The sequence below is a fragment of the Pipistrellus hanaki genome, assembly GCF_964339955.1.
Source record: "Pipistrellus hanaki genome assembly, chromosome: 10".
Classification (NCBI taxonomy): domain Eukaryota; kingdom Metazoa; phylum Chordata; class Mammalia; order Chiroptera; family Vespertilionidae; genus Pipistrellus; species Pipistrellus hanaki.
This window is the reverse complement of record NC_140512.1, coordinates 41,440,536-41,452,222: the sequence shown is the minus strand read 5'-3', so window position 1 is coordinate 41,452,222 and position 11,687 is coordinate 41,440,536. Positions and strand designations below refer to the sequence as shown.

Here is an 11,687-nt window from a genome sequence, read left to right as displayed (position 1 = left end):
ATCTCCCTAGGGAAGGTCACATTCAATCCACTTTGATCATTACGTATTGAAGTGTTGGCAGGCTTGAGCAGGGAAATAAATTGCACTTAGGGTTCCTATTTTTTTTTAAATATATATATTTTATTGATTTTTTACAGAGAGGAAGGGAGAGAGATAGAGAGCTAGAAACGTCGATGAGAGAGAAACATCGACCAGCTGCCTCTTGCACACCCACTACCGGGGATGTGCCTGCAACCAACGTACATGCCCCTGACCGGAATCGAACCTGGGACCTTTCAGTCCACAGACCGATGCTCTACCACTGAGCCAAACCAGTTTCGGCATAGGGTTCCTATTTTTGAGAGCTGGTAAAGCAATGCCAGCCATCTTAAAAGGGGGAACACGTAAAACCAGATGTTGGGAACGGGTGGACTCCAAGGAGGATTCCTTAAGGTGCTGGGAGACTCATTAGCATGACAAGCATTTTGTACCTTTATTAGGAGACAAGCAGATACTCAGGGAGTGGAGAAACACAAAGAGATCCCAGCTAAAGGGAGCATCCTTTAATATCCAGGGTAATCACGTGAGACCACAAAAATTAAAGGAGGAAAATCCCTGAGAGTCACTACCCCACAGACAACTGGGAACAGAACATTGTTTTCTTGCATGTTCTCCGAGGGCCAACCTGGGAAGGGGTGGACTGTCTTTGCTCCTTCTCAACCCCCGAGCACCAAGGTCGGGCTTCACCCTTTGCCATCCTACTTTGGGACACGGGCATATTTATATTTCTAGTCCTCTCTCTTGAGCTGCAGCTGCTCTGGCTGGTGGGATTTTCACTTGGGCGCCCTCTAGTTTGCTCACTTTAACTCCTTCCATGACTTCTCGAAACCTGGAACCAGTTTTTAAATAGAATTTTTAAAATAGGTAACACAGTCACATTTTTTTTTAATGTTATGCATGAAAAATTTCCTCTTTTATTTCCCCATGGAGTCAATTCCAGCCACTTGCAAGAAATTTCAAGTTTCTTCACCCGCATACAAATATGAATATAACTTTCCTTCCTTTTTATTCACAAGGGATTATATTCTTCACGCTTTTCTGAACCATGTGTTCCACTGGTGTGTAACAATACCTCTACACACAGTGCCTTAAAACAGTTCTGATTCTCCCTCATAGTTTGGTGAGTTGATAGGACCCTGCTAGCTGTCCGTTCTTGTACTGAGTTCTCACCTGTGCATGGTTGCAGTCAGACACTGGTTGGCACAGGAGCTATACGAAGGCCTGGCTGGACCCGGTGTTGGATGGAAGCTCAGCTGCCAGAGCACCTTTGCATGAACTTTCCATGTGTCCTGGGCTTCTCCCAGTAGGAAGCTGGGTTCCAAGGGGGAGCCTCCAAGGATCGAGCATTCCAAGAGCACAGGAAGTGGAAGCTACCAGGACAATAAAGACTGCTTACAGCACTGGCATTATCACCTCTGCTATATTCCGTTGGCCAAGGTAGCCAGAGGGCCTGCCCAAGTTCTAGGGGATGGAACTAAACCTTGTGTCTTCAAGGGAGTGAGTGGCAAGATCATATTAGGAAGCTCTTGGGGATAGGAATATAGTGTTGGCCATCTTTTAAAAAAATATATATTTTATTGATTTTTTACAGAGAGGAAGGGAGAGAGATAGTTAGAAACATCAATGAGAGAGAAACATCGATTAGCTGCCTCCTCCATGCCCCCTACTGGGGACATGCCCGCAATCAAGGTACGTGCCCTTGACCAGAATTAAACCTGGGACCTTTCAGTTTGCAGGCTGATGCTCTATCCACTGAGCCAGACGGGTTTCGGCTGTTGGTCATCTTTGTAAAATAAAATCTTCAGCACCATCTGAAGTCCTGCTCTACTCCTCCAAACACACGTGCCAAAAGCCTAATGAACTTCCTTTTGTAAAATCTAACATCTATCTCCCCCTGTTGCCACTGACTCCCCTATTTCAGACCTTCATCTCTTTGTAGCTAGTTAATTGTCAGACTTTCCTTCCTGGTCTCCAATATCCCTTCACTGCCAACAGCCAATAAAACTTGTATTTTCTTACACAGGTATTTCCATAAAATCTAGCTTTGATGATGTCCTAAGTAAAAATTGGCTCAAGTACTACAGTGGGTTTGTTTGATCTGTGTGATGTTGGCATATATTTCTTTTTCTTTTCTTTTAACTTTCAGCATCGAAAAATCCAGATTAGGCTCCTTTTAAAAAATTGGGTTCTCATATGTGGAAATTAAATTACTCAACTTTTAATATGTTCTAGATACTGAACAAAAGGAAAAAATATTGGTCCCTGTGGAGAGACAGACAATGGACAAATGAATAGGTAAAAGATATAGAATGTTGTATGGCAATAGGCTCTGTGGAGGGGCAGGAAGGGGACAGTAAAGGAATGGGTGGGGGCCCTGGCTGGTTTGGCTCAGTGGATAGAGTTTGACTGTGGACTGAAGGGTCCTGGGTTCGATTCCAGTCAAGGACACATGCTCAGGTTTTAGGCTCGATCCTGGGGATGGGGGGTTGGGTGGGGGGATGGGGGTTGGGTGGGGTGATGGGGAGGGAGCATATAGAAGGCAGCCAATCAATGATTCTCTCTCATTGATGTTTCTTTTTTCTCTTCCTCTGCCTTCCTCTCTAAATTCAATAAAAATATATTTTTAAAAAAGAGTGGGTGGGGAAGGCTGCAATTTTAAGTCAGACGTCATGGAAGGCATCACTAAAATGAGGTATTAAGTTAAAAAACTTGAGTAGAGAAAGGGTAATATGGATTTCCAGAATGTTCTTTTCCAATAGAGTAGCCTGTAGTCATATGTGACCATCTAAATGTATATTAATTCAAATTAAATTAAAAGTGTTTAGGTTTTTTAGGCACACTAGTCACATTTCAAGTGGCTAGTGGCTACAAAACAGATACAAACATGCCCACTGTTGCAAAAGTTCTACTGAACAGCATTGCAGAGAAAGAGTATTCCAGGCTGAGGGTATGGCAAGTGCAAAGGTTCTGGGTGGACGCTGATTGACTTAAGCTAAATAGTGGCATGGCTCTTCTGTTTACTCATTCCAGCTATCCTCTGTTGCCTGCCGTATTCTGTGACTGAATAGCAATTTTCATTTATTACCATAATTCAAGCCAACTTTCTGAAGGCCTTTATTGAGAGTGAGTCTTAGACCCTTGGTCAATGCCATAGAAGCTACAGGAAGAAGTCTGAGCCCCCTGGTCTTGCATTGAGAAGCTGTGTGAAAGACAGCAAAGACCAAGAATCAGGAGTAGGAGGCAGACACGTGTGCAGAGGAGGTTTATGGTGTGATTCGAAAGGTTTCATCGGGAAGGAAATGGCACAAGCACCCACTAATCAGAGTGAATACTCACCGAAAACGGCTTGGGGGCCCTCTACTGGACCAGGCCTACTGGGCCTTTAGTTGGTCTGTCAGGAGGAAGTCTGGAGGATGGGATGACATTCTAGGGCTCAAGGCAATGACTGATTTCCAACTGGAGCTGAAGTATTTCTACATTACATCAACTGGTCAGTCTTACAAGGCGTGCGCAACTGGTATTTCAGCCTTGAATAAATGTAATAGGTATTTGGAATCCAATGGACTACACAGTTTATTGCAGAGTTTTTTCCACACAGCTTATGGTGACAGGATTGATGGGCTGTGCAGTGCCACCAGCACCCATTCTGATATTTCCCCCATGATGTTATGGGTCCCTCTCTCCCGCCAGTATGACACAAGCAGTGCTTAAATAGGTTCCAGCATTGTACTCATGATTTTCTGGGTTACTAGAAGGACCCTCCCTGCTTTCTGCCCGGTTGAACCTTCCCCACTCAGCTTTCAGGCATAGTTTAAAGGGCCTTCTTTTACGTTGCTTTGCCCACCCTAAGCCAGAAGCATTTCTCGCTCCCGTGGCTCGGAATCCGCATTAGCCACACTCACTTGGCAATTACCAAGAGTACAAGGCAACCCTTTGTTTTTCTTTATGTTTATTTTCCCCCCGGCCAAATCTAAGTTCTTTGCAGTCAAAGGTCACAGGTCATGCTTCCTTTCTCCTGACATGGCCACATTTCCATATGTGTTTGCCATGCATCTGCCCGTGAGCGGTTAAGGGTACACAGCAAACCAACTCAGGGCCCTGACTTCTTGCACTCCTTATCTGCCCACGTTATTTATTTATGTTTTTAATGTGAGTAAGCTTATTCGATTCTTACATGTCTTGGGCCCTCACTGGCCTTTGTTGAAGGCCCTGCTGGAGGCTTCCTCCCAGGGCTCAATCTGCTGGCCCGCGGAGCGGTGTAAACAATGATTCACACCGCGCTGGCCTCCACAGTTCACCCAGCACATTCATCACGGCACCAGGCTCTCAGGGACGTCAGGTTCCAACACGTCCGCAGAGATTCACCTTCGGGTCACTAGACTCGCACCTATTTTCCTAAACACCTATCATAACAATCCAGGTTTTCTCCCCTCGTCTTTTCCAGCCGAGTGTGCCAAAGAGGGGACAGGGTTGTGGGGGCCTTGCCGTCTCCATGGCGTTTGGCTTGTGGCGGAAGTACAGAGCCTATTTTGAAGATCTTGGGCGCAAAGCTTTTCTAGGAATAGCGATTGTGATTTTGGGGGCCGGGCTGTGCAAAAAGCTCGGAGGGTTCACGGGGAGGGCGTGTCTCAGACTTCCCTGACACTTGATCAAAAGTCCAAGTCCGCCCTGGCTGTTAGGGAAAAGGGGGGTTTCAGCCCAAAGGGAACTGGAGTTGGGGGTGGGCAGTGAGTGGGTTTGGTGGAGGATTCTGGGAAGCCCGCGTCTATGGATGAGACGGTGTCCAGGGTTTCCTACCCTTTTCCTCTTGGGTTCCTGGAGCGGCTGAGGGGTCCGGATCCTCAGGCGAAGGTGAGCGCCGGAGGGGCGGGGCGGGGCGGGGCGGGGCGGCGCACCTGGGCGGGGAGGGGAGGCGCGGGCTGAGCCAGGCAGGGGCCCGGCGCGCGCCTATGGGCCGCGGCTGGCAGCGCCCCGCGCCCCGCCGCAGTCGCGCCCTCTCGCTGCCGGGAGAAGCCACGGGAGCTGCGGGCGCCGCGGCCGCCGCCGGGGCATGAGGATGGCCGTGGGCTCCGTCAAGATGCAGCCGCCGCCGTGCGAGAGCCCGGCGCTGGCCCGGGCGGTGGCGGCGGCGGCGGCGGACAGCGCCCTGCGCCGCAGCCCCAGCGCCCGCGAGCCGGAGCCCGAGCAGCCGCCCGCCCCGCCGCGGCCGCGGCTGCGGGACCTGCCGGCGCTGCTGCGGAGCGGGCTCACGCTGCGGAGGAAGCGGAGCGTCGGCGGCGGCGGCCGGGTGAGTGGCCGGCCGGGTGAGTGGCCGGCCGGGTCCGGCCCGTGGAGGCTAGGGCGGCGCGCACGTGGTGCCCGCGCCCACCCTTGGGAGGCTCCGGGGGCGTCTGGAAGTTGGGGCGGTGGTGGTGGTGGTGGCGGAAGGAGCCTCCGTGTGCGGGAGTGGGCCGGAGGGGTCCTGGGACTGGCCGGAGAGCGGCGGTTCCCCTCCCCCCAAATGCACCTGACCTTACCAAGCACCTGGATCCCCCGCTGCCGGCCGGACCGCACTGCCACCGGAGGAGGGCCGATGCCTCTCCCCACCGGAGGCTGCAGGTGTCCGGTGCCTGACAGCGGCGGCCCGTCCGGACCGGACAGCAGCATCGGGGCCCACGTGCGGGGCCCCAGCTTGCAGCGGGCGGGAGACGTGTGCGCTTGTCTGGGCGTCTGGACTGGTTCTGGCTGCCACCAGGACCGAGGGGAGGGGGAGGGGGACGACGACCCTGGACTGGGAAGTTACCAGTTACCGAAGGAGCTGCCAGCTCCCTGGCTCCGGAGTCTCCAGTTCTTAGCGCCCAGCGACGCCCCCTTGAACAGGAGAGTACACACCCCTCCCCCCAAATCTTAAATTTTAATACTTTCTGACGGTGTGTTCAGATAGGATTGTGTGTGTGTGTGTGTGTGTGTGTGTGTGTGTCCGTCGTTGGGTTTTAAGAGCATCTAATGGCTCAAGCAGGTCCGACAGTCAGACATGTTTTGTGCGTGAGAGAAGCAACGGCCTGCTGACCTCCTGGCGTCTCCCACCGGCCACTCAGGTCTCCCTGCTCACCATGGCCTCTGGGCACTGTCGTGGGTTCTACTCAGTCCTTTTTTTAAAAAAAATGTGTCATTATGAATCAGGCTTTACTGAGAAGCTGCAACAAGGTAGTTTGGGGGTCAGGACTTAACAAATGAAGGGGTGGTTGTCTGCCTCTGGAAGAAAGACATCGGTGGGCAAGTAGCTCTTGCAGAGGTGGACCTGTGGAAGCTTGGGAGCCAGGAGAAGCACCTGTTCGCTGTGGCTGCCTGTGGGTAGAGGAGGGTCCGAATTCACCAAGGTCTCCAACCTCTCCAGGCTGCTCTGCCTGTCTTAGGCATTTCCTTTCCCATGTGGGGATGGCTGTACACGATCTGCCTCAGAAGGATGTTCTGAGGATTAGCTGGGCGGAGGAGGGTCTCTTGAAGTTCAGACCAGGGGCATTTTTTTGAATATATACTTTTCTTGATTTCAGAGAGGAAGGGAGAGGGAGGGACAGATAGAAACATCAACGATGAGAGCAAATCACTCATCAGTTACCTCCTGCACGCCCCACACTGGGGATCATGCCCACATCCCCGGGGTATGTGCCCTGGTTCATAGGTTAGCAGTCAACCACTGAACTATGCTGGCCAGGCTGAGCAGGGGAGTTTAAGAACTGCCCACAAGTGACCTCCCGGGTGGCAGAGGGGATTGCCTGCAAAGAATGCGAGGGACTGTGCCCCAAAGATGTGACAAGAACCAAGCTGTGGGCTTTGCGGGAATGCAGGGAAAAGTAGGTCAGATGGCGCTCCTGTTATCCTGACAGTTACTTCTCCGTGGCACAGCACACAGACACGCGGGCAGCCGGGCAGGCTGGGGAGGCAATGCCAGGCTCTGGTGTAAACAGGTCTCAGTGTCTGCACACAGGCAGTGGCTCCTGCCACCTGGGGTGATGCTGTGGGCCTCACCTATATGCAAGTTTACGATTATCTTCCCAATGATTCTGAATATGGTTGCTTCAAGTAATGTATACTTTATCAACTCTTCTTCAGTTCTCATACTGTATTCTCTCTGAGACATTCCAAACACATTTCACAGGTGCACTGCCAGTTTCTTATTGGGGGAAGATTGTCAATTTTTTCCATGGTTGGAAACTCATACTTTTCACTAGTCCTCCCCTCTGTTGGCTTTGGAATTTGGAATCTTCCATAACAAAAGTGTAGGAATTTGAAAGAAAGAAGAATGGGTGAAATGTCTAACTGTATTAGTCTGCTCAGGCTGTCATAACCATGTGTCTAGACTGGGTGGCTTAAGCAGCAGAAATGTGTTTTCTCCCAGTGCAGGATGCTGGGAAGTCCAAGACCGAGGTGCCGCTGATTTGGTTTCTGGTCAGAGCTCTCTTCATAGGCTTGTCGACAGCTGCCTTCTCCCTGCGTCCTCACATGGCCATTCCTCATGCACATGGAGAGAGAATCCCTCTCTTCCTTTTCTTCTAAGCCCACTAATTCCATCACAGAGGCCCCACCCTCATGACCTAGTCTAACCCCCGCCCCGCCAGACTCCATCTCCAAATACCATCACATTGGGTTTAGGTCTTTATGTTATGGACTTTGAGGTGACACAAACATTCAGTCCATAGCAAAAGTGCTTTGAAGAACTTTATGTACCAAACGAGTTGGTGACTTGTGAGCATCTGGGGTAATTTGATTAGTTCCTTGGTTAGGAAAGTGAGGCTAATGGATAGATCTTCTTTGGACCTTTTGTTTTGTATCTCAGGGGCTGCACCTCCAGATCACAGCTGAGTGATTATATGGACACGTTAACATGAAATGATTACCCCTGGTTTTTTAAAAAAATCAAAAGCAGCTCTGTGCCTTGCACAAATTGGTATGAAAGTTTGCAATTTCTGCATTGACCAAGATCTCGTTGAGGATCTGGTAGCTTTTGTCCACGCTGCCTTGGGCTCTCACAAATCTGATAGCAACCGTCACCTTGTAAGCTCTTCGGGGGTTGTGTTGCCCAACCAGAATGCCTTGTAGGCCATCTCTTCCTGGGAAAATCAAGCTGACATTTGGTTAACGCTGCAGAACCCCAGGGCTCCTGGGTGCAGTAACTTCTAATCATATTGGATTCCAAGTGCACACAGATGAAGGCTCTTTGCACCTCTTTAGGCTAAGTGGGGAATGATTAAATTTTGACCTGTGGGAGGACCCTCGCTACTGCTTAAAAATTAGTGGTAAGATAAGGCACAGCTTGAATTCTCACCAAAACCCTTTTTTTCATTTGTTGAGATTATGAGAAATTAGTATAATAAGCACCGAGGCTTCAACAGTTATTAACATTTGCTCGTCTTGTTTCATTTATTTCCTCTTTCTCCACTTTGTGTGTGTGTAAGGGGGGGGGGGGACGGGGGGGGGGAGGCTGGTATGTTTTAAGGTAAAATCTAAATCATCATGTCATCTCACTCATAAATGTTTCAGTTTACATCATTGATAAGGACTTTTTTCTTTTAAAGAAACAACTTTCTAATGCCTTTTTACACACAAAAATGTTAACAATAATCCTTAATATAATTTCCATATTCAGATTTTCTTTTACTTATGATTTGTTGGAATTAGGAACAAAATAAGGTCCTTAGGCTTTGAAATCTACTTTATTAGTCTTCCCCTACCCCCTGCCTCGTCTTTCTTGCTATTGATTTGTTGGGGAGAGTGGGTCATTTTTCCAGTAGAATGTCCCATTATCTGGGCTGATTTCCTACCATGGTGTTGTTTTACTTGTTTCTCTATTCCCCATGTCTCCCGTAAGCTGGCAGTTAGATGTAAAGGCTTGATTATATCCAAGTTCAAAGGCAAGCATCCTTCGTAGGTGCTACTTAAAAATCAATTGCATCACATCACAAGATGCATGATGTCTAGATGTTTTTTTTGGAGTTTTTTTTTTTTTTTGAGATGTTAAGATTGATTAGTGGGTTGAGGTAGAGTCAACTTACCTTTTGACCTTTCACCTAATAATTTTAGCATAATAGATGATTGCAGCCTAGATCTAAATCTATGATTCCTCTTTTAAAAATGTTTATTGTTTTTATTGAGATGTAGTTGACATATAACATTATATTAATTTCAGGTGTACAACATAACGGTTCAATATTTGTAGATACTGTGAAATGGTCACCACAATAAGTCTAGTAAACATCCATTACTACACATAGTTGCAGAATTTTTTTTCTTGTGATGAGAACTTTTAAGATTTACTCCCTTAGAAACTTTCAAATATGCAATACAGTATTATTAACAATGACCTATAGGCTGTACATCATATCCCCTGACATTTATTTTTATAACTAGAAGTTTGCACCTTTGACTTCCTTCACCCATTTTGCTCATCCCACATGCGCCCTCCAAACCTCCACCTCTGGCAACCAACAGTTTGTTCTCTGTATGTGAGGTTGTGTGGTGTGTGTGTGTGTGTGTGTGGTTGTGTGTATGTCTTTTAGATTCCACATATAAATGAGATCATATGTCTCTGTCTGCCTGACTCATTTCACTTAGCCTAATACCCTTGAGTTCCTTCTATGTTGTTGCAAATGGCAAGATGATAGTCCATTGTATATATACCACATTTTCTTTATTCATCCATTTATAGACATTCAGGTTGTTTCCATATCTTGGCTATTGTAAGTAATGCTGCAATGAACATGGGGTGCAAGTTAGTGTTTTTGTTTTTGAGAAAGATACCCAGAAGTGGAGTTGCTGGATCCTATGCTAGTTCTATTTTTAATTTTTTGAGGAACTTCCTTATTGGTTTCCCTAATGGCTGCACCAATTTACATTCACATCAACAGCGCACAAGGGTTCCCTTTTCTCCACCTCCTCAACAGCACTGGTTACTTCTTGTCCTTTTTTGTATCACTCCTCCTGAATTTATTAATTGGAATTCTGTCTGAAAAGAACTCACCCTCATGGACTAGCTGAGTCTCCTGAAATTTAGATTCTGCAGGAAAGACAGGGAAAAGGCTTAATTTTTTTCCCCTTTAATCGATTTTCCGGATAATGATTTGTGCTCTAACAACCTCCCATGATAATCAATGTTTCTCTTTATAAAGTATCATTAAGAACTTGTGGATCTTAATGTATTTGTTTCAGTCCACTGCAGTCACTATTCTTTCTGATGCTCAATTTGCCCTTGTCTCCCGTACACTGTTTCGAAGGCCCCACTAGCGCCTGATACTTTCTTGCTTTCTGGTGCAAGATATTCAAAGCTTATCTTGTCTATTCCGGGCTTCGGACCCGAAGCCAGCCATTTTCCCAAGGGAACGAATTCTTTTTCTTGAAAACCATTTATCCCCTCTGATTTTTGCCTCTCTTCGTGGTTGCAGTATTTTTACCTTGGTCTTAAGCCTTTCATCTTAAGTGTTTGTTTCTTTTAAATCCTTCTCATCAGCTGTGTCCAAGGAGTCATTCTCTCTCTAATGAGATAGCTGGTGACGACCCTCCCCTCCGGCTGTATTTCCTGCCAGAGCCCGGGCCCTGACGTTTTCTGGGCTTTGGCTGCCATGATCCTTTCTGCAGTGCTCTGCCGCCTTCTTCAGCTCCTGGGAATCTGTTCCTTTCCAGCAGCCAGAGGGCTCACCGATGTGCCACGTGGTTCCCCAAAGCCCAGCAGTGATTCTGGGCTTTGGACCGGCTTCTCTCCCCGACCTCTTCCCCGTCCACCCTTCACTCGGGCAGGGTCCCTGGGCTGGCCGGTGAGGCGGGAGAGACTGGCAGAACAGCTGCTGGCTCTGTGCTGACATCCTCTCATTGTCATCGACGTCACTACCCAGCAGATTCCCTCCCCGAGAGGAACCAGGTAGCCCAGTGGCTGTCCAAGGCGGAGCGCGTTTCCTGGGACTTACGCCCTCCTCTGCCCGAAGTGAGACTTTGCCGATTGAGAAACACCGACTGCTCCCGTTATCCGGCAGGCCGCAGTCATGGTCACGTTATACACATACGTACCTTCCAGGCAACGCATGTACTTGGTTCTTTGTACTTAAATGAAAACCGATGGCTGACACTTCATGACACTGAACTGCGGTGCCATGCGTGTTCTGGTATAAACTTCTCTGAACCCTAACACCACGCCTGTGAGTTCGATGCTGTTGTTTGCATTCTGCAGATGAGGGGAGGGAAACAAATGCAACTTGCCTCGGATCCTAGTGTGGGTGAAGGGAGGGAGGGAGGTCTGAACCCAGCCATTCTGGTTCCATAGTCCGAGCTCTGAATTGATTCTGGTTTTCCTCAAACGCACCAAGAGCAAAGGGCATATTTACTCTGAACTGCCATAGGCTTAGTGCACCTGCTGCTGCCACCCGGCCACCCTGAGAGGGGTGGTCATGCTGTTGGTAATGCCAGACGTGAATGCTCCTTTCCTTTGAGCACACTAACGCTGGTGATAGACCCACTGGGTGTGAGGGCAGGCAGGGAGGGGGAGTACATGTTGTGGTCATAGGCGAATGGTAACTAACACTAAAATTAAAAGTCGCATTCCATGTGTCATAAGCAAAAATCAACCAGGCCCATCTTAATCAAAGTCAATCCAAAAAGCTTATGAATTTACCTGTTTAGAT

At 48.3% G+C, this 11,687-nt stretch overlaps 1 protein-coding gene across 1 annotated transcript in view; it reads left to right on the top strand.

The window, feature by feature from the left end:
* The first annotated feature begins 5,031 nt into the window (after nucleotides 1-5,031).
* Nucleotides 5,032-11,687, top strand: part of RAPGEF5 (Rap guanine nucleotide exchange factor 5) — a 181,753-nt gene continuing 175,097 nt past the window's right edge. The window contains exon 1 of the mRNA XM_084896499.1: nucleotides 5,032-5,326. Coding sequence (XP_084752625.1) covers nucleotides 5,090-5,326 — 237 coding nt within the window. The 5' untranslated portion in view covers nucleotides 5,032-5,089. The remainder of the gene's footprint in view (nucleotides 5,327-11,687) is intronic.